This window comes from Bos grunniens, chromosome 25 (genome assembly GCF_055505025.1).
Source record: "Bos grunniens cultivar Pamir isolate PY7600 chromosome 25, Bosgru_T2T1.0, whole genome shotgun sequence".
Taxonomy (NCBI): domain Eukaryota; kingdom Metazoa; phylum Chordata; class Mammalia; order Artiodactyla; family Bovidae; genus Bos; species Bos grunniens.
This window is the reverse complement of record NC_141189.1, coordinates 20,192,985-20,215,682: the sequence shown is the minus strand read 5'-3', so window position 1 is coordinate 20,215,682 and position 22,698 is coordinate 20,192,985. Positions and strand designations below refer to the sequence as shown.

General features: G+C 44.8%; 1 protein-coding gene across 17 annotated transcripts in view; it reads right to left on the bottom strand.

Moving 5' to 3' along the window:
* Positions 1-172: 172 nt before the first annotated feature.
* The window catches only part of ARHGAP17 (Rho GTPase activating protein 17), a 102,465-nt gene continuing 79,939 nt past the window's right edge, over positions 173-22,698 (bottom strand). For 3 of the 17 annotated variants that reach the window (XM_086375264.1, XM_086375261.1, XM_086375265.1), the window contains 4 exons: positions 20,793-21,026; positions 18,654-18,817; positions 10,824-11,417; positions 173-2,395 (listed from right to left, as the gene is read on the bottom strand). In XM_086375264.1, the coding sequence (XP_086231390.1) occupies positions 2,265-2,395; positions 10,824-11,417; positions 18,654-18,817; positions 20,793-21,026 (1,123 nt within the window). In that variant the 3' untranslated portion in view covers positions 173-2,264. Of the gene's footprint in view, positions 2,396-7,889; positions 7,939-9,545; positions 9,723-10,823; positions 11,418-18,653; positions 18,818-20,792; positions 21,027-22,698 lie in introns of those variants that run through there. The other 14 variants (XR_015154606.1, XR_015154608.1, XR_015154605.1 and 11 more) reach the window with 13 other exon arrangements.

The following is a 22,698-nucleotide window of genomic DNA, read 5'->3' as shown; positions in this document are numbered from 1 at the left end:
CCCACACTGTCTCCTGGGCAAGCACCGCATCCCAGCTCCCTCTGGAGTGTGAGTTCAGGCATTCTGGAAGAAGTATCTCCAAGGTCTGCAGAGATGCCTGACTGGATGGCTGAGCTTCTTGGAGAGGGGGTCAATACTTAGGAGCAACATATCAATACACGGAGACTTTTGCTTTCTCTAGAGGTTTTTTACTATAGTGCTAAACAGGGATGGGAGGGAGCAGAGAAAAAGAACAGAGGTGGTGTATGAGGAAGGAAAGAGTGAGCCTTCAGTAAACACAAATTTAAGACAGGGGGTAAACAGGTTTACAGGTACATATTTTCAATGTAATTTAAAAGTGCAGGGAGTTAAACTTTGAGTTAAGAGAAAAAAGTGATTGTCTTTTGCAAGTTAAGTTTCAGTCAATTCATATAACTGTGGTGCTGGAGAAGACTCTTGAGAGTCTCTTGGACTGCAAGGAGATCAAACCAGTCAATCCTAAAGGAAATCAGTCCTAAATATTCATTGGAAGGACTGATGCTGAAGCTGAAGCCCCAGTCTTTGGCCACCTGATGCGAAGAGCTGACTTATTGGGAAAGACCCTGATGCTGGGAAAGACTGAAGGCAGGAGAAGGGGGTGACAGAGGATGAGATTGGTTGGATGGCCACCACTGATCCAATGGAAATGAGTTTGAGCAAGTTCCTGGAGATAGTGAAGGGCAGGGAAGCCTGGTGTGCTGTAGTCCATGGGGTTGCAGAGTTGGACATGACTGAGCAACTGAAAAACAACGACAACAGGGGAAGGAGGTCCAGTGGCTTCTGAGCAGGGGTCGGGTCATGGATTCTATCAGTGGAGCCACTTGGGGCAGCCAGCATGGCAGCCTGTGTCCCAAGAGACGATGCCAAATCTGGGCCACAGGGAGGCACTACCAACACAATAGGTGTCCAGCCAATCGGCCTCACTTTGCTCCAGTCCCGCATCCACTCTTCCCAGGTTATTTCAATCCTGGGAAAGAAGTGCTTTCCGGTCACTAGAAGAGGGATTTCCCTGGAAGGTAATGAATGGCTCTGCCTCCTGCACTGAGCCTGCGGGGCTGAGATACTGAGAGTTGGCCTCCAAGTGTCTAAGTGTCGCTGGACAAGTGTCTCCAGACAAGAAAAAGAATCAGGACTGGTAAGAAGAGGAAAGGAAGAGCCCAGCCCCTGGAACATTCGACGAGAGGGAACCAGTCTGGCAGGTCTCTGGTCCCCTGGGGGCGGGTCTCACTTCTGTGACCTTGCTCTTGACCCTTTCAAACTTCTACGTTCACAGTTAAGACTTTCGGCTGTCCCATCCACAAGTCTTTTTTTTAATTTAAAAAACTTTTTGACGTGTGAGATCTCAGTTTCCCTGACCAGGGACGGAATCCACGCCTCCTCCAGTGAAAGCGCAGGCTCCTAACCACTGGACTGCCAGGGAAGTCCCCCATCCACAGTTCTCTGTAGTTAAGTGACAGATGACACATGCACACACACAATCCACAGTTTTGCCTGCAAGAATGATAGTTTTCATATAAACCACAGAATATATTTAATTCAAATTAAACATGAAACTAGAGTAACGTTCGGTCCTTATCAAGTAGCAATTACATTGTTTAAAAAAAAAAAGAACAGTACATTTCTGTCTACATTCTGGCAATCCAACAAGGCACAAGGCGATCCAGTTTGCTGAGGTGACGGATCCAGCAGTCACCCCCAATGCTCGTGGTTCTGAGGGGTCGGGGAGACACAGACCATACTTCATACAAAATGATTCTGCAGCATGTCTGAAGGAGAGGAAACTCCCTTGTGATAGATGAGAAGCAAAGTCCAAGCAGCAGGAAGTAGGTGAGCATAATGGATGTACTTCATTAAATAGAGTGTTAATGCATGGCTCTTTGTTCATTCCAAGTTGCCCATGGTGCTGCCTGTGTGAACAGCAGAGACAAAAGCTTCCAACACATGTCTCGGCAATGATACACCTTCCACTGTAGGTATCTCTCTTTAAAAAAGAAAAAAAATTTTTTTTGGCGTGATTCTTTCCCATGTAAAGAAAGCCAACTTCTTCAAGACACAGGTCATCCAGCTTTAAGTGTCAGCCTCTGCTCTCTCCTGGGGCTGTGAGAAGGCCACGTCCAGCATGGTGAGGCCTTTCTTCTTCCCCTTCACTGAAAGCTTCTCACTGTTTGGTCTATGAAGATTAACATCTGCCTGCCCCTGCTCCACTCGCCAGGGCGGAAGGGGTCAAGGGTGGGGCATGGCTTTCTTCACAGGGCGGTGCTTTCTGTATCATTGTCCATATCCAACAGAATGCGGCCGGGCAGGTCTTTGCTGGCTGAGTCTGAATGCATTTCAGGAAAGATGCTGCGAAGCGGTTCTGAAACCCTAGAATTGGCGTCTGGACAAAAACATGAGGAGACATGGTATCAATGGTGTGGAAATGCCCAAGAGGCCACCGAGGTTCTCTGAGAAGGAGAGAAGCTGGAGAGTTTGAGGGTCAGCCCATGCACGCACACTCCCCTACTGCAGGCACCATTAGCCCTAAGAAGTTGAGTCAAGCCTTGGAGACCCCAGGGACAGCCACGTGGCACAGACCACCTGGCTCTGGTGGTCCTTTCTGGGAGCCCATGGCAATCCTCAGAGATACAACCCTTGGAGGATCTGCTTGCTGTGACTGAGGAAGAGAGACCTTATTCCTACCAATAGCTCTAAAGCATTAACTGAAATCTGCTGACAACATCTGGGCTGCGGGAAGGGCTGAGCTTCACTGGAAAGGGTTCCCTCCTCTGAGGCTGGTGAGTTTCCTCCTGATACTAATGAATGCTGTGGCCTCAACCTCGGCATTAGTGACATGTGGGGCCAGATCACCCTGGGTGTGGGGCTGTCTTATGCACTGTAGGATGCTGAGCAGCAGCATCCCTGCCCTTAACCCATGAGATGCTAATGCACACAGCTCTCCTTCCCGCAGCTGACAACCAAAGATATCTCTAGTCACTGCCAAATGTCCTTGGGAAGAGGGTGGGATGGCACAATCACCCCTGGCTGGCAATCACTGAGGCAGAGCAGCAAATCTCCTACAAATATTAATTTTCACATCTATTTCTAATACTTGTGCAAGCACGTGCTAAATTGCTTCAGTCATGTCCGACTCTGTGTGACCCTGTGGATTGTAGCTCACCAGGCTCCTCTGTCCATGGGACTCTCCAGGCAAGAATCCTGGAGTGGGTTGCCATGCCCTCCTTCAAGGGATTTCCTGACCCAGGGATTGAGCCCGTGTCTCCTACATCTCCTGCACTGGCAGGTGGGTTCTTTACCACTAGCACCACCTGGGAAGCCCGTTTCTAAGACTTATATACCTCCAATTCCTTTTTCGTGTCTTATTACGATGGCTGGAACTCCTTCAGTGAGATGGCAAATACATGGTCCTCAAGCCATGATTGCTCACAGGACACCTGAACCAATCACAGCCCTCTTCCTAGTGAGATGGTGGGTCTCAGATTCCTTCATCATGAACAAATACTTGCTCAGCACCTACCACATTCTAGCTGTGAAGACGCAATAGTGAACAAGTCAGACACAGCTTTAGTTGAAGCCCATGGCCAAGTTGGGGAGACAGGCCTTCTGGTCTTGAAAAACTTGTTTCTCTAGTAGATGTGAATTCTAGCAAATGATGAGCCTTGTTAGGGATTTTAGGGCAGTGGAACAGAGGCGGGAGATGTTTAGATGTGTTGTAGTTTCCTTTTGCCAGGTTAGAGCTAGTCATGTAGGGAGCAGGAAGTAGGTGGTGGGGCGGCAGGGGGGACGTGTGGTGGGGTTTTCCTGTTATGCTTAGAGCTGCTTTTCTGTACTGGCTGTGGTGCAGTATGCCCTTGCTAGAAGCTGCTTTCAACAGTACTAAAACAGTACTAAACAGTACTTCTGTTTTAGCCACTCCTGATCCACATAGGCAGAACTGGCAAATGCAATTGTATCCTGAGAGGCTCACTTCTTTGAGACTCCTGCTCTGACACATCCCTACAGCTCTGAGGTGTGAGATCTACTTACTTCCCGGAGTGTCCCTTTTCTCTCAGTCACTCCTGGGTTGGCAGACCATCCCTTGAGATTTGCTATGCACCATAACTCAGGTGAATATCCGAATTTATGGAGGTGCCAAGGTGTCAAAGAGTTGAGGTGCTGCGTGTCATTTCAGATAGCTCAGGTCTTATGGTAATTGTAAAGTCAACTGAGTGTGCTGAACGGCACTGTCTAAAGGTACAGGAAAGGGTGTCTATGTACACAGAATACAATGTCTCAGATTTGTCCTCAGCAGAATGAAGGTCAACGAGGGCAGGGACCACGTCTGTCCTACTTACAGTGCGTCCTTGGTGCCCAGAACAGTGATGAGTTAATAGCAGATATTCAATAAACATTGTGGCTGTTTGTGTCTGTCTGGACAGAAGAATAGATAAAAAGTCATCTAGTCCAGCCATCTTTCTAATCCTCTTTGCCGACAGCCTCATGTAAAGAAGTGGCCATGTCTTGAAGACAACACTGATACAAGAAACTCAATGCACATTCAACCCCTTTACCATTATCCCAACCCAGCAAGACAGATGGGACAATCAGCCAGTGCCGCTCCCTGGCTCATAGACTTTACACAGAACCATGGAACTGACATGCATGATGCAAAGGGAGTGTGCATATGAGTTAGATTTCTACTGATCAGTATCTATTTACATGTAAACGTAACACTATCAGTAACAGATCCTTTTCAGAGTACAAACTTGTTATTTTTCTTCTTTTTCTTTTTTTAACATCACCAATAATTTCTGGACTTGACTTTTCTGAATTTCTCTAGCTATTTATGATGAACACACATTACTTACATACTTAGAAGAAAAATGTGTGGTGGGACATAGAGGAAATTCCTTTACTTCACATTGCCTGGTTTGCCTGAGGCTGGTGGATTTCTCCCATCTCACTTTTATATGAACCATTTCTTGAAAGAAAACTACAAATCTGTTTACACACAAAAAGCAGTAAGAATCACGGCATGTGTGCAGAGCCAGCTTTCAGAAAGAGACAGATTTTTATCCCAGTGGCCGAAGCTACTGAGCAGCTGCTACTTTCCAGGTGTGGTGCTGAGTGCGCCACACACGTCACCACACCACAGCATCACACTGAACCCTCGTGAAATCACCCCAAGGCGGCACTGGCACCGCCATAAGACAAGCAAGGGGGGAGTCTTGGGCGGGGCTCGGCTCTCTGATCCAGGGGACACAGCCAGCACTGGAAGGAGGAGCTAAGCCAGACCAGCTGGGCTCTGGAGCCTGGTTCTTAATTTGCAGAAGGCCTCTCCACCTCCCTAGAGGAGTCTAGATGCCCCTGGAAGAGGGGCCTGGGAGAGAAGACAGCACCTGAGCAGATAATGGCTTGAGGCTTAGACTCTTGGCCTCATTTTAGTGACTTAAAGTGTCACTAGTCCCTTTAGTGACTTAAAGACTTTTGGCTCATTATTTGCAAAGGAGATAAAGGTTCTTTTAGGAAGATGCCTATAGGAGCCCTTCAATGTTTTTTAAAAAAACATCTTCAAAACTTTCTGGCTATGGATTTACTTACGCAAGGCATCATTTTTCATTATACGCACTCCAAGATGGGCTGGTCTTTGAGCATATTTCTTGGAGTTAAGTTCATATGAAAAGTATTATAAGAAGGCTGAGCAAGAGGGCCAAGTCACAGCCTCTGCTTGCTGGTAGAATGCCATGTGGTTCACCATTGCTCTGGGGCTCTGGCTAACATACCCTGGATCCTCCAGTTCCACGAACAGAGGAGCCTGGTGGGCTACAGTCCATGGGGCTTCAAAGAGTTGGACACGACTGAGATACTGAGCACGCACACACACATCGAAGGGTGGGCCTTCTGAGGGTGGGAACTGGCATTCTACAGTTAGGGTACGGTCCTAGGAAGTCTGTCACGCCAACAATATTTAGTAGTGATTTAGGTGGTAAGCCTACCCTTCAGAAAGGCCAAGGTTATTCTGATAGCCACTCTGACACGTTAAGGGGTCCAAACACAGACCTGAAATTAAACATTTCAGGCACAAGTGCAGGGTGAACCACCCCACTCTCAACCATTAAACCCTTCTCTAAGCTAGAGTCTGAGGAAATGACTTCCTTATAATCCTCATCAGTTTTCTAGGGTTGGGAGAGGCTTACTCATCTGCAAGCGACTTTGAGTCAACTTTTTATTATTTCAGTCAAAGGAGAGCGCCTGTTCTGGTCTCACTGGATGTTTATCTTGACATGATCCTGACATCCACTTATTAAAAATAAAATGCAACTACAAGCAGAAGCCACTTACATGTCCAACTGTGAGCAATAAAACATCTGCTTAATGAAATATCATGTAGTCACTGAAAAACTACATTATAACATGGGAAATAGCATATCATATAAAGTTATAAAAATTGTATCATAATATAAGAAAGAGCACATGATGTAAAGTAAAATAAAAACGTAAAATCAAACTCTGTATATGCCAAACAATTATGATCATGCATCCCTTTGCCTTTTAGGAAAAAAAAACTAGAAGAAAAAAATAAAATATGAATAGTGGACTTCTTCAATTATGGAAGGGTGATTTCTTATTGTTTCTAATTTCCCAATTTGCTTTAGTATTCATATTTATTTTTTTAATATATTACTTTTTTGGAAATTTTTTTTTTTTTTTAGTATGGACCATTTTTATGGTCTTTATTGAATTTGTTACAATATTGCTTCTGTTTTATATTTTGGTTTTTTGGCTACCAGGCCTGTGGCATCTTAGCTCCCCAGCCAGGGATCGAACCTGCACCCCCTACATTGGAAGGTGAATTCTCAACCACTGAACCACAAGGGAAGTCCCAATACGTTACTTTCATTTTATTAAAAAAATGCTTAATTTTAAAAAGCAAAAGCTATGGGAACCAGCAAAATGTCAACTGTTTGATACAATTATTGTGACTGGTTCTACCACTGTGCAGTGGACGAATGATTTACTAAATTAACTTTCAGGCTCACTAAATTAAGAATATCTTCTACTCCATTCCTGCACAGGGAGCTCAGCACAGGGCTCTCTGATGACCTAGAGGGGTGGTAGGGTGGGTGAGGGGGTGGGTGGTGGAAGGGAGGCTCAAGACGGAGGGGATATATGTATACATATAATTGATTCATGCTCTTGTACAGCAGAAACTAACACAACACTGTAAAGCAATTATACTCCGATAAAAAAATATATGTATCTTCTAGTCCAGAGCACTGTCTTTTCAACCCACTACCAAGTGGCACATTGGAATCAAAATACTGGGCTCCAGACCTGACATGTCTGGATCTGGGCATGTGAGTCTTTAAAATGGTGACATACGAATCTAATACCTAACTCTGATTATCTATTTTTTCTCGATAAAAATGATAATAAATAGCTACCACTGACTCAGACCCCCTGTATATTAAGAACTGTAAGGTCCTTTCCTTATTTTATCTACTGTAACGCCTTGGATAGTTACTCTCGCAAATGTCACCATTTTACAGAGCAACCCGGTGATGCGGTGCCGCTGTTCCACAGAAAGCTGAAATTCGAATTCAGGCATGTCTGGTTCTAGTGTGGTTTTTCACTACCCCTCAAGCCTGCCCGGAACAGAAAAGACTAGAAGTTGAGGAGGTGACAAGGCCAGCCCGGTGACACGGGAGTGTGAACACAGTACTCACAGTCCTTGGCAGCAAGCATGAACAAAGCCAGCCTCCCTCAGTGCATGCACGGTTAGTGGGGGTGCGAGCAGGCAGGGTTAGAGTGAACGGTTAACATCGGGCATTAGTGCGCGGACATGATCATCAAGTAGCAACAATGCTTTGGCCAATCAGGTGCCTTTTCCTTACCATTAAATATTCCAATTTCAGTTCTTACTGAATATGGCAGGTCATACATCTAAATTATTTAATGAAATGTTTAGATTAGAACACTCTAAAATCTATTACTTTAAAAACAGCAAGATGTAAACTCTTTTCCTTGCAAAGCTAAAATCCTATGGCTCTTTTTTCCTACTGCTTTCTAGAGTTAACAATTAAGAAGAGATTCAGAAGGACAGCAGAATCCCTCCTTTCTCTGGTGCTGAGCTGCCAGAAATTGACTGCCAAACCTGTTTGGTATCAGGAATCTCTCCTGAGAGCTTATCTTAATCCCCAGGCCATAAGTTTTTAAGATTAAATGCTCTCAGTGAATAACCTGTTTTCAGGAATTCATCTGTCTAGAGTTTTCCAAGTGAAAACATGATTTCATAATAAAGGACTACCTGTCTAGGGAAGTTAAAACATTTTCTTCTTCTTGAAAAACCCAATGACTGTATTCCAGATTGGTTAACAGCAGCATGATCAACACAAGCATATTCGTAAATTCTAGATGCTGGCCTTTTATGTACTTCTAATGGCAATTCAGGGGATTTGAAGAAATTAAAAATTAATTCTATAAAACAAAGATATGGTGACCTGGAATTTCTTGAGTTAGGAGAATTCAAAGTACAGATTGATTTTTACAATATTTACCTAATATCCTAGGAAAAGTTATTTATAATATCAAATTTCACTTATCTGACAGTTGTTAAAGTACAGAACATTACAGTGTCATAGCACATCAATAAAATAAGTTTCTGGAATAAAAACACCCGGATAACAATGGTAGTGAAGAGCAGATACAATTCTGATTGTAGTCTTTCCTCTAAAGAAAAGGGAAGATCTGGAAATAAAATTCTGATGTATCACAAGAATTAAAGTGTTAAAAGGCTCAGCCTTAATTAGGGTTTAGTCTTTTCACTCTGTGATTTCCACACCCAACTGGGTAACTGCAGACTTCTGGGTTCATTACCCAGGAGTCAGGAAGGTAGAATAAGACCTGAGCCCTCCACTGGTTGTAAAGATTGAGTTCTTGTTTTCCCTTTCTGGTTTTTACAGAAAGTCTTCCTCAGGCCAAAGCTGGGAAAACTCTAAGTAGCCCACTGAAGGCTTAAGGCTCAGGTCAGCTGATTAGAACTGAGTTGGACACATGACAAGAGCCTTATGCTGTCCAAGCGTGGACCTAAAGGCTAGATTCAGATGAGCCTCACAGTACCTTTCAAAAAGCTCATGTGGTTTAAGAAAGCAAAATGTAAGCATGCCAGAATGCAAAGAAATTTAGTGTGGGATCTTTGGAGAAAGAACTTTTTTGGAGGGGATGGGGGATCCTGAGAATTTTAAACACCAAATTAAGAAGCTCCATGCAGTTAATTCAAAATTAAAGCTCAAGACATAAGGGATGCCATTTTCTGGGCTAACTGCACCCCAGTTCTCTTTGGTTGGACGCTGAGGAGCCAATCAATGACAGGGAAATCACGCTGAGCAGAGCAGACGCTTGGGAAAAGCTTACCAAAAAGAAAGGAAACATTTCTTAGTATTCTTATCTGAGCGGCTTGAAATTGGGCTCGAGATCTATTGACACCTACATCTCGAATTTGGAGCACTGCAGCTCCAAGTGCTTCTGATATAAACAAGAGTGATGTCTACCTGCTAGAGAATGGATGGCAGGGGGTCGGACGGCTGCTCTTGAGCACAAAGTCAAAAACACGTATACAAAACATGGCTAAGCAGGAGCATTTGGGGCTGCGGGCAAGCTGCTTGGGGAGGGTTACAGACCTTACTCCTGGAAACCTTCCCCACCTGTGAGGGCGCTAGGAAGGGCATCTATTGGGAAACAAACAAACAAACAAACCAATGTGGCTTTGTTTTTTAAATAAAAGCTGAGGTGTCATCAGAAAAAAAAAAGCTCACAATTTATAACACATGTAAATCACGCAATATATTCCTGGGGGAAAAAAGTTATCAAAAGAGAAACTAGTCGGTTAACCCTCGTCACTTAGGGTGGGATGTATCCTTTGCTCATTTTTAGCAGAGATGTCATTCAGCATGGCTGGAGGGCCCAAAGATATATTTCAGCTACTTCTCTAAAAACAGCTCCACTTAGGAAAATGTAAAACTAGGCTGTTCTAAGAAATTATTCAAAGCTCCTAATTACCATTTTTAAAAACATTAAAAAAAAATCCATCCATCTCATCCTTAAACAGTAAATTGGAGCACTTGAGATGGAAATTAAAAAAAAAAAAAATCACAATTAAATAAATGGTTATGTTCCAGACTGCCAATAAAAAATATCCCATGAGACAGGTAAAATCTGTACAATCATCAATACCTAAAACAGGTTTTCAAAGAATTAAAAGGAAATCTCAATTCTTCTGTTCTTTGCCATTAAAGGCTGGCATTCTCATGCATCTCAAATCTCCCTGCTGAGAGCATCCAGTTAGCACAAAACATAGTTTTTAAGATTATACCTGAAATGCTTCACTTACTGTAAATTACTCTTGAAAAGAAAACAAGCATTTTAATGAGTTCACTAAGAAATGAATATCATGCTCGAGTTGGACAATACCTTCCACTTGGATGAGGTCATTATACCTAGAAAATGTAAACGTAGATGGTTCTCAAACATAGTGACCCTATACATCAGGGGCTGGCAAACCTGAGGGCCAGGTAGGAACTCTGAAGGCTCTGGGAGTATAGGACTTTCCAAAGGCCGACACAACTCTGCTGTTTTAGCATAGAAGCGTCTAGAAAGAACATGTCAACAAACGGAAGGCTTTATTTATGAAAACAAGCTGGGGGCCAGATTTGGCCCACAGTCCTGGTTTGCCAACCCCTGATGTAAAATGGAAGCCTAAATGAAGGAGAATAGTAATAAAGCAAGGTAGAGTTGGCAAGGGGAACTGTCTGAATCCATTTCCCACTTACCTGTGACTATTTTGGAGGCGGTGGGAGCTGCGATGCTGAGGTTGCCGTCCCCGGCGGCGTGCGCGCCGGGAGGATGAGGGGGCGGGGGCACGTTGGGCCGGTTCCTTGGCTTTGGTACTGGTCTCGGTCTCGGTAAGGTTCCAGCGTGTGGCTGTGCGGTCTCGGGGTTACTCACCGCCTGGCCGGGGTTCTGTTTTCCGAGGGGCGGAGTGCTGGGGGGCGTTGGAGTCTGGGGAGGGGTGTGGGACGACTGCTCGAGTCCAGGCTCACCGGGCGCCGGTGGGCCCTGGCTGCCCGGCTTGGTGAGCGCCGACGGCGATGCGGCCTGCGTGGGGGGCTGCGGCGGCGGGTGGTTGGGGGCTTGGATCGGAGGCAGGCTGCTGGAGTACCTCCGCGGTGCCGAGAGCTGCGACGTGGCACAGGGCTGGCCCGGGGCCTGGCCCGGGGGCTGGGTGGGGGGAGAAGGGCTGCGGGTGGACGGCTTTGGCGACAGGCTGGGTGGGTGCTGAGATGTTCCTGGAGAACTCTGGCCCCCGGGGTGGCCGGGAGGCGGGTTTCCTGGTTTCGGGGGTGCTGGAGCAGGTTTTTTAACAGCTGCGCAAAGGAAAAACACCTCTCAGGAAGCGGAGCGCTGGGGATGGCCAACACCCCCTGGACCAGGGTACCGAGCTTAACCTCACCATGTAAGCCAGGTGAGATCCGGACCTGCCCCAACTCCCAACCCCATGTCAGCCAGGGGCACCCCCCTCCGTGGTCCTCCTCGCCCAACCCCACAGTCTCGGCCTAACCATGAGAAAAGCGTCTGACACACGCAAATTGACAGACTGTCTTCAAAATGCCAGGACTCCCCAGAACTGTCAAGGCCACGAAAAACTAAGGGAAGACTAAGAAACTGTCACAGTCCAGAAACGGTAAGGAGAGGTGGTGTTGACTAAATGCTACATGCTGTCCTGGGGGTCGGGGATCAAGCTGGGGTCAGAAGAGGGCCAGTAGAGGAAATATTGGTGAGATCTGAACAAAATACAGAGTTTGGTTAGTAGTAATGTACCAGGGTGGTTTCACAGCCAACTCTGGTGATAAAGTACCCTGGTGATGGGAGATGTTAACCATAGGGGAAAGTGAGTGAGAAGTACACCGAAACTCTTAGACTACCTCTGCAACTTTTCTGTAAATCTAAAATTATTCCAAAATAAAAAGGCTATTTTTTAAAAAAGTACATTGTACACATATAGGTCTTTAAAAACCTGTCATTTTAAAAGCTGAATGATTAGAAAACTCAGTTAACAGAGGCTGACCCACTTACATGGAGTCAAGCACCTTAAGACCAGCTAAGTATTATTCGCTCAGTCGTGTCCGATTCTTTGCAACCCCATGGACTATAGCCTGCCAGGCTTCTCCATCCATGGAATTTTCCAGGCAAGAATACTGGAGTAGGTTGCCGTTTCCTTCTCCAAGAATAGCTAAGGAGGTCTCTAAGCATGACTGGGCCGCCTGTACGTAACCATGGACCCCTTGCCCTGAGGTATCATCTCCTAGAGGGCATGATATTTTTTTATTATTGAAAGAAATTCTACAAATTCCAGAATCATTTGTGCTAATAGATATATTCTAGATAAAAGTATAAATCTGGATGATAGCCTTGGATTCAGTTCCAAGAGTTGAACTGCATCACTCTACTTCCTACATCAGCTAAGATCAGTATCACTGCGGGTGGGGATTGGGTACCAAGGATGGCAGGGTAGGAGAAAAAAACAAGTCTGGAGCTGGTGTGGGGTTGGGAGAAATAAGTGGAAAGGAGAAACTTTAGCATTTTTTCAAATTCTGCTGAGATCCTTCTAATCCTGCAAGAAAGGAAGAGGGAAACAAAGGGAAGAAATGAAGGTGTATCATTCACCTAATACGTGACTGGCACCAAGTTAGGCCCTTTACACAGACTGTCTCATTTAAGTCTCATAAGCTCACTGCAAGACAGGCATTATCATATCCATTTCATGTGCAGAAAACCGAGGCTCAGAGAGGTCAAGTGTTTGTAAAGGGTCACACAGCCAGTACAGAGCAGAGCACAGGCTCACACCATGTCCTGTGGCCTCCTTGGACTCTTTTTCTCTCTCTTCTTCCTTCCTACGCTGCCTGGCTCCCTGCTCATAAGGTCCAGAATTCAGGAATAAAAAAGGAATAAAGTCTGCTCTGCTGGCTTGATAGAACTTTTGACCTTGGAAATGGGAAGATCTTTTCCCACAGAAACAACCAACCCACTGACAAAGGAATCTGGAACATTAGCTGCACTCTCGTTATCATAAGCAACTTAAAAAGAAAAATTTCCAGCATTCTGTTCTAAACAATATTAAGTACAAATTCATGCTGAATAAAAGGTCATTCCTGACATTTAAGGGTGTAGCGGGAATCCGGAGAGAAAGCACAAGAGTAGCACAACAAGGTCCGAGTCCCGCGTGGAGGCCAGGCTGGGAGGAAGGCCTCGTCTAAGCCCACCCCGCAGGTGCTGGGAGGCTGAGCCAGGGCAGGTGGATGGTGCACAAAGGCTCAGACTCTTCTTGTGAGGAAACCTGAGATCTGTGATGCAGGAAAAACTCCTAAAGGGGCTATGAAGGAATCTCAACCTCACTTCCAGGGCTATACCTGGAATCCAGGTAGAAAAGACCTAACTTCCCTCGAGCATCAGTTAGGATGCAGACAAAGATGACGGTGGCTTATAGGAGAGCCTCCGTAATAGCAAAACTGTTTTTTAATAGCAAAACTGTTATTTATTGTTTCCCCAGTCTTGGTTACCGAGATGATAACACAAGAAAATGAACTCAGAAATATACTCTTTGCCCATTTTTAAATGGGATATTCTGTTTTGCTATTGAATTGTATGAGTTTCTTATATATCTTGGATATTAACCTCTTGTGATTGGGGTAATAACTTCACAGTGAATACATGTATTAAATCATCACACTGTACACCTTAAAAATGTGGGATTCTGGATTGATACTGGAACAGAAAGAGAACTTTACTGGAAAAACTGGGGAAATGTGGTCAAAGCCTGAAGTTCAGCTAATAACACTGTTTCAGTGTTATTTCCTGATGTCTATAGTTGTTCCATAAAAGTATAAAAATTTAAGAGAGGTTCAGTGAAGACTATGTGTACATGTTCTACACTATCTCTGCAACTCTCCTTTAAGTTTAAAGTTATATCAAATTTAATATTAAAAAATATATTTTTTTGTTATATATATGTCATTTTATATTGAAGATCATCCATACTCTGATAAATGCAGTTTGGAGTTAAGACATAGGGTGCCCTGGTTCACGTGGAATTTAACTGGCTTTAGAAACATCTTCAGTGAATCATGTCTCTTTGTAGACCAGTTTCTCAGCCTCAGCATTACTGACATGTGGAGCTAGATGGTTCTGCGTTGCGGGGGGCTGTCTCGCACATGGTAGGATGTTTACCAGCATCTTGGTCCTCCACACACTAGATGCCAATACTGCTCCAAGTCTCCAGACATTGCCAAATGTCCCAGATGGTGGGAAGAGAGCAAAATCATCCCGAGATCCGAATCATTCAAGCTTCTCTAGTTCCCAAACCATACATATTTGAGTATCCTCTCTCTAACAGGCACGGGACCAGGACTAGGAATATAGGAGTGCGTGAGACAGGCAAGATCCCAGTTCTGTGAGCTATGAGGGGAGACGAGCAATATGTTAAAACACAAATTTAAAAATTTCAGATGGAGAAAAAGGCTCTGAAAGAAACAGAGTGATGTGATAAGAGAATGACTTGTGTGAGTGGTGGGCCTCAGTTCAGACTGGGTGGTCAGCGAGGGTTCACTGGGGAAGTCTTTGAGCTGAGACCTGAAGCATGGAGAGAACAGACAGCACAGAAATAAATCTGTGTCTGTACTGCCAACTGATCTTCAACAGGGTACCAAGAATACACAATGGAAAAGGATAGTTTTTCCAACAGACGATGCTGGCAAAACTGGATACTCACATGTGAAAGAATGAAATACACCCTTATCTTACACAAAACACAGAGGTCAACTCAAAATGGACTGAAGACTTAAATGTAAGACCCGAAACTGTAAAACTCTTTGAAGAAAACACAAGGGGAAAGCTTCATAACACTGGTGTTGGCAGTGGTTTCATGGATATGACATCAAATGCATAGGCAACAAAAGCAAAAATAGATGTGTGGGATTATATCAAACTACTAAGCTTTGGTAAAGCAACAAAAGAAACAGTCGACAGAATGAAAAGGCGACTTACAGAATGGGAGAAAAATTTCAAAATCATGTATCTGAAAAGGTGTTAGTTCCCCAAATATATAAACAACTCCTACAACTCAACAGCAAAATAAGTAATAACCTGATTTTAAAATAGACTCAAGACTTGATGAGGCATTTCTCTAAAGATGACATAAAAATGGCCAACAGACATATGAAAAGGTGCTCAACATTGTAACAATCAGGAAAATGCAAATCAAAACCAAAACGACATATTACCTCACACCTGCTAGAATGGCTAATATCAAAAAACAACAGACAGCAAGCATTGGTGAGAATATGGAAAAACTGGAACTCTTATACATTATTGGTGGGAATGTAGATAAGTACAGCCATTATGCCAAAGAATGCTCAAACTACCGCACAATTGCACTCATCTCACACGCTAGTAAAGTAATGCTCAAAATTCTCCAAGCCAGGCTTCAGCAATACGTGAACCATGAACTTCCTGATGTTCAAGCTGGTTTTAGAAAAGGCAGAGGAACCAGAGATCAAATTGCCAACATCTGCTGGATCATGGAAAAAGCAAGAGAGTTCCAGAAAAACATCTATTTCTGCTTTATTGACTATGCCAAAGCCTTTGACTGTGTGGATCACAATAAACTGTGGAAAATTCTGAAAGAGATGGGAATACCAGAACACCTGATCTGCCTCTTGAGAAATTTGTATGCAGGTCAGGAAGCAACAGTTAGAACTGGACATGGAACAACAGACTGGTTCCAAATAGGAAAAGGAGTTCATCAGGCTGTATATTGTCACCCTGTTTATTTAACTTATAGGCAGAGTACATCATGAGAAACGCTGGACTGGAAGAAACACAAGCTGGAATCAAGATTGCCGGGAGAAATATCAATAACCTCAGATCTGCAGCTGACACCACCCTTATGGCAGAAAGTGAAGAGGAACTCAAAAGCCTCTTGATGAAAGTGAAAGTGGAGAGTGAAAAAGTTGGCTTAAAGCTCAACATTCAGAAAACGAAGATCATGGCATCTGGTCCCATCGCTTCATGGGAAATAGATGGGGAAACGGTGGAAACAGTGTCAGACTTTATTTTTCTGGGCTCCAAAATCACTACAGATGGTGACTGCAGCCATGAAATTAAAAGACGCTTACTCCTTGGAAGGAAAGCTATGACCAACCTAGATAGCATATTCAAAAGCAGAGACATTACTTTGCCAACAAAGGTTCGTCTAGTCAAGGCTATGGTTTTTCCTGTGGTCATGTATGGATGTGAGAGTTGGACTGTGAAGAAGGCTGAGCGCCAAAGAATTGATGCTTTTGAACTGTGGTGTTGGAGAAGACTCTTGAGAGTCCCTTGGACTGCAAGGAGATCCAACCAGTTCATTCTGAAGGAGATCAGCCCTGGGATTTCTTGGGAAGGAATGATGCTAAAGCTGAAACTCCAGTTCTTTGGCCACCTCATGCGAAGAGTTGACTCATTGGAAAAGACTCTGATGCTGGGAGGGATTGGGGGCAGGAGGAGAAGGGGACGACAGAGGATGAGATGGCTGGATGGCATCACTGACTCGATGGACGTGAGTCTGGGTGAACTCGGGGAGTTGGTGATGGACAGGGAGGCCTGGCGTGCTGCGATTCATGGGGTCGCAAAGAGTCGGACACGACTGAGTGACTGATCTGATCTGACAGCCATTATGGAAAACAGAATGAAGTCTCCTAAAAAAAATTAAAAATAAAACTACCACATTGATTGAAGAATCTCACTTCTGAGTATTTATCCAAAAGAAATGAAATCAGGATTTTGAAGAGACTGTTTGCACATCCATGTCCACTGAAGCATGATTCACAATAGCCAGGATGTGGAAACAATCTATTGCCCATTGATGGATAACTGGATTTTTTTTTTCTTTAAAGAAAAATGGTCATTTTTCCCAAGGAGGTGAAAAGGTATTTCTTAGTACAACTAATTTTTATCTCAATTTTATGATGAACAGGATATCAGCCCTTTAAGTGGCTCCTGATTTTTTAAATTTAGTATTCAGTATATTGGATATGGATCTTCTATACTTTATTTGCATCAAAAATTACTTCCAAATTTTTTTCTTACACTGAGAAGGGATGACTGGATTTTAAAAAAGTTGGTATATATATAAAATGGAATAGCCTCAAAAAATAGGAAATTCTGTCATATATAACAATGCAGATGAACTTTAAAGACATGATGCGAAGTGAAACAACCTAGTCACAGAAAGACCTATTCTAACTGATTCCACTTACATGAGGTATCAAGAACAGTCAAACTCTTGGAACCAGGAGTGGAATGGGCGTTGCCAGGGACTGGGGGCAGGAGTAAAGACGGGGAGTGATGGAGAGCTGGTATTCAACAGGCATAAGGTATCAGTCATGTTAGGCAGCTTCTGGAGATCTCTTGTATATCACTGTGTCTACAGTACAGGATTGTATTATGCACTGAAGAGTGCAGTACTGTCTATTATACACACATATTTAAAAGGGTAGATCTCATGTGCTCCTACCCCAATAAAATAAAAAAGAAGGAACCATGTGAAGATGTGGGACAGAATGTTCTAGAAGAGAAAATATGTGCAGAAGCTCTAAAGAGGGAGTAAGCTTAGTGCATCTGAGGAACAGAGAGTGGACCAGTGAGGCTGAAGTCAGTAAAGGGACAAGGGAAGAGCTGGGCTCAGAGGGGCCAACCTAGACCACGTGGCCAGGCCATGCAGGGTGCCTGGTGGGAGGTCTGCATGGAAGGAATGGAGAGTTCCAGCCAGGATGACTCACTCAGCTTTGTGGCTTAAAGCCATCCCCCTCCTGATGGGCATTATGCTGAGCAAAATAGGTCAGAAAGAGAAATCCTGTATGATATCTCTTCTGCATGGAATCTAAGATACAACGGAGTGGTGAATAAAACAAAAAAACAGCAGACTCAAAGATACATAGAACAAAACAGTGGTTACCACTAGGGAGAGGGATGCGGGGAGGGGCAAGAAAGGGGTATGGAAAAAAGGGGGTGTTATTATGGGATTATATTAAATCACGTGTGCAAAACTTTTGAAAAAACTGTAAAGCACTATAGAATTTAAAGAATTTTTCATTAAAAAAAAAAAAAAAAAAGCCATGTCCCTGCCTGCGGGGGTGAGGACCACAGTGGCACAGGTGGGAGCAGGTCAGATTACATGTGAATGGGGACCCAGAGACCCAGAGCCCAATCCAGAGAGCCTGGGGACTCCCAGGCCCAGGAAGCCTGGCTGGGACAGAGGCTGTGATTCTGAAAACAGAGTGAGGGCTTGGAACACCAGGTTCCTGGAAAACAGGGAGCATTTCTGGAGAAACGACTGTCTCTCAGGCTTGGTAGCTCAAACATATTCTGAAAGGTCTGTTTGCCTGCTCCCCATTTTTCCACTTCCCTTAAGGATTCTTTTCCTTAACGACTGGTATTTCTGCTTGCCACTTTACAACAGATGTGGAACCATCAGCCGGAGAGCTTCTCAGCCTGACTGCTACGCTGACCCAGGGAGGTGTGCGTGTCCCTCCCCAAGGGCATGAGTGAAGGTGGCGGGGACTTACCTCGGCGCACAGTGTGAGGGCTCGGGCCGGCGGAATTGTGCACGGGGCCCACAGAGAGCTGATGGGAGCCGGCAGCTGCCTGGGCCTGGCTTGGACCGGGGGCCGCCTGACTGCTGTTCCTCCCGGGCGCAGGGGCAGCTACAGAGTCCTTGGGCTTTGGAGGACTATGGGGAGCAGAAGCCACGTTAGATGTCAAGCATTTCCAGCTAGAAAAGCTAAACATGCTGTAAAGTATGGGATTCCCACTAGTTTTCCCCATAGCAGGCAAGGAGGTGGTCTGAACTTTTAAATAGCTCACTCAGGGTCTCTGAAGCTGGTATCTATTTGGTGCCAGCCAGGACCACAGATTTTGAGATTCATGGCACCAGATGGTCTTCCAACTACTCTGTCACTTAAAAATCATGAGAGGCCATTTTGCAGCAATCAATAAGAAATTTCAAGTTCTAATGAGCTTGTACTTAAATTGGGCAACATTTAAAGACATGAAAGGGTTTTTGGACTTCAAAATAATACCATTTTGACATACACGTTGGACAAAACTAAGCAAATGGAGTAGCAAAACACTAATGCTATGCTAAATGATCAAGTGCTCAATTATTATCAATAATTTGGCCTGCAGGAAAGAGAAACTCTGAGAGGCTAAATGATTACTCAAGGTCCAGGGTGGGTTAATAGTGGCGTAGAGATCAGATCTGAGGTTCCACTAATCCCTGGCTCAGAACTCTGTATACTGAACTTTACAGCTACAATTTGTCAAGGTAAATGCCATTGATGAGATGTACCCCAAGATATCTACAGAGCACAAAAAACAAAGAGCAAATTGATGACGGAGATCCTACTTGTCCTTCTACGGTGAAGACTAATTTGTCTTAAATAAAATATTTTGCCTGATTAAAACAAATTGAACGCTGCAGGTAAATGAAAATGTGTGAGTCTGCTAAGACTTTTTCTCCAAGCAAAAGATTTAGGCCCAAATGAACACCTGTGTGGCAGGAGTTATGGACAGGCCAAGGTGGAGCTTACAATGCGTGTTTGAAGCACCAGGGAGTTTGAGGCCTTAGTTATTTTTAACCAGGAGGTATATTTCCTTCAATTATGCTGGTAGAAAGGAATGTAGGAATGTACAAAGCCCTCAGTTAGCTATGAGAATTTAATGAGATTCTCATCTCATTATGCTTTGCACATGACAAGCAGTCTCTCCCCACCAAAGGAGAAGACCTGAGGGAGCTCCCCCAAGGCAAAGTCACCTCTGGGCAGGAAAAAAGTGCATGATTCACAGGCGGCCATCCTTGTTTTACCTTTTATTTTACTTGATATATGACCGTTCAGTGCTTTATAGGTGGCCAAGGTAGACCAAATACAGTAAACATGTTAGCATGTACAAGAGGGGCTCATCTTTTATAGCAGCTGCCAGCTCTGAACCACCCAACATACCACCTCAAGTGGCTTCTCGTGGCTATCTGCCCAGGTCAGAGTGGAGAACTGAATTCACGCCAATTCAATAAAGGTCTCCAGGTCAAAGGTATTTTTCCCTAAAGCTGCTATAAATTCACAGTCCACTCCAGGTGGCTAATCAAAAGGTGAAGTAACCAAAGAGCCTCCGAAGAAAATCTACCATTATTTTCTACAATCCCTTCCCCTACAAGACTTAAAGTCAGGGGGCTGGGGGGATGCTCAGTATAGTGGCCAGCACAGTTATTCACTACATCTGATTGGATGGATGGCTGAATGGATGAGTGAAGGAATGCGAGGAATATGATTATCTTACTAACTTGTTACAGGCCAGCATTTACTAGTTAGCGTTCTGGATGACAACAAGCAAGTGCTACGTGAACAACGAGTATACATCAAACAGGTAGGAGAGGCTTATGACTGTGAGACACTCACTGGCTTCTAGCTTCCCACCCCTAAAGCAGTATGGTAAAGAATGCAAACAAATGTTGCTTTCTTTTGAAAACAGGAAAGGAAGCAAGCAATTTGCAGTCTTTTTTTCCATCCTTTGCCAGGAGGAGTGAAGGCAAAGATGGTTCATGCTGTGCCAAATGATCCTTGGGACATGGAGGCCATGCCCGCAGGCCAGCACCTGCAAGAAGGCTGGGGTGTCTGGCACCCACTGCCAGCAGAAGCTGGCCTCCTTACCTGCTGTCGCCCGGGCTGGGCCCCTGCTCCAGAATGCCTGCAGAGGAGGGGCCAGTCCCACCCCCTGTGCTGCTCTCGGCCCTAGAGCTCTGAGGAGGGGGCTCTGGGCCCGCCGGAGCCAAGGTGCTGCCATCTGTGGGCGGGAGTGGTGGCTGGAAAGCAGGGGATACGTGCTTTCTATTTAGGGTGCCACCCCGCCGGTGGGCCTGGAAGTCCATAAGCTTCACACCAAAGCTACACAGAGAGAAGAAAAGTGAGCAACACACCATGCGAGCCGACCACTGACACAGACGCCCGTCAGTCCCCGCGTGTTAAACCCCACACGCGGGGACAGCCACCCCAGTTGCCCAGCATGCAATGAAGCAGCAAGGACCAGATGAATGGTCGCTCCTGTTACTCAGGCACGGAGTAACAGGGCTCTAAATCTGGACCTGGTACTGACCAACGTCCTTTCTGAAAGTGGGTGTGAGCAGCTGAAAGCAAACACGCAGGCCTCATCCTGAGTGAGCACCATCATAACAGCGTGTTTATTTCCATAGTTTATTTCCACGAGGCCATCACCTGGAATCTGTGTGTTTCCCCATCAAGGTGGAAGCTGAGTGCAGAAGTGCCACCAGCAGCAAAGTCAGACAGCCTTACGTCACCTCTTAAGCTGAGATGTAGAAACTTAGGTCTGCTGCTGCTGCTAAGTCGCTTTAGTCGTGTCCGACTCTGTGCGACCCCATACACGGCAGTCCACCAGGCTCCCCTGTCCCTGGGATTCTCCAGGCAAGACCACTGGAGTGGGTTGCCATTTCCTTCTCCAATGCATGAAAGATTAAAGTGAAAGTGAAGTCGCTCAGTCAAGTCTGACTCTTAGCGACCCCATGGACTGCAGCCCACCAGGCTCCTCCATCCATGGGATTTTCCAGGCAAGAGTACTGGAGTGGGGTGCCATTGCCTTCTCCAACTTAGGTCTATGCGTATGCAAAGAATATATCCAAAAGGACGCGCTGTTTGTTGTTTAGCTGCTAAGTCATGTCCGACTCTTTTGCGACCCCATGGACTGTGGCCCACCAGGTTCCTCTGCGCATGGGATTCTCCAGACAAGAATACTGGAGTGGGTTGCCATTTCCTACTCCAAGGGATCTTTCTGACCCCACATCTCCTGCGTCTCTTGCATTGGCAGGCAGATTCTTTATCACTGAGCCACCAGGGAAGCCCAGAAATGATGGTAAATACGCAAAGAATATATCTGAGCAGATGTGTAGGACTGGAAAAATAGTTGCTCTGGGAAAGGAGATGGTGGTTGGATGATAGGTTAGAAGGAAGATTCACTTTCTACTGAAGCCACTGGTGTATGAACTTTAACCTTTTTGGCCAGTTCAAAAGATTAGAAAGGTATATGGCTGCCTGAGCTTGTGGTTACTGAGTCAGCTGGTGGGGAGAATCCATCCAGGAAGATGGCTGGGAACTCTTTAGCATGTGCTAAGTAGACCCTAACACTGCAGTCTGTAACTTCAGATACACAAAGGCTAATTCTGTGAAGGACAGTTTGTCATCAGGGAGCTCTTCTGCGTGTGTGAATGTTGGTTCAGAGGAGTGAAGCTTCTGCACATCGTAAATGTGGCCTCCAGAGTGACGGAACAGAAGAGTAAAGCCTTTTCCTTTGCTATGGGTTTTAAAAACAAAGAAACAACAAAAAGGCAAAACAAAAAAACAGACCTCACTTTAAGAGCGGGCAGTTAGAATAAGAGCTTGTTTAGTTTTCATGTAAAACTATTTCCAGTAAGATTATTGCATGTACATGAGAAAAGCACGCGACTCCTAACTCAGCGTTACTGGTAAACACAGTAGCATTTCAGCATACATGTTGGACAGATTGGCATCTGAAGGCAAAAACCACAAATAGTCTTAATAACGTTTG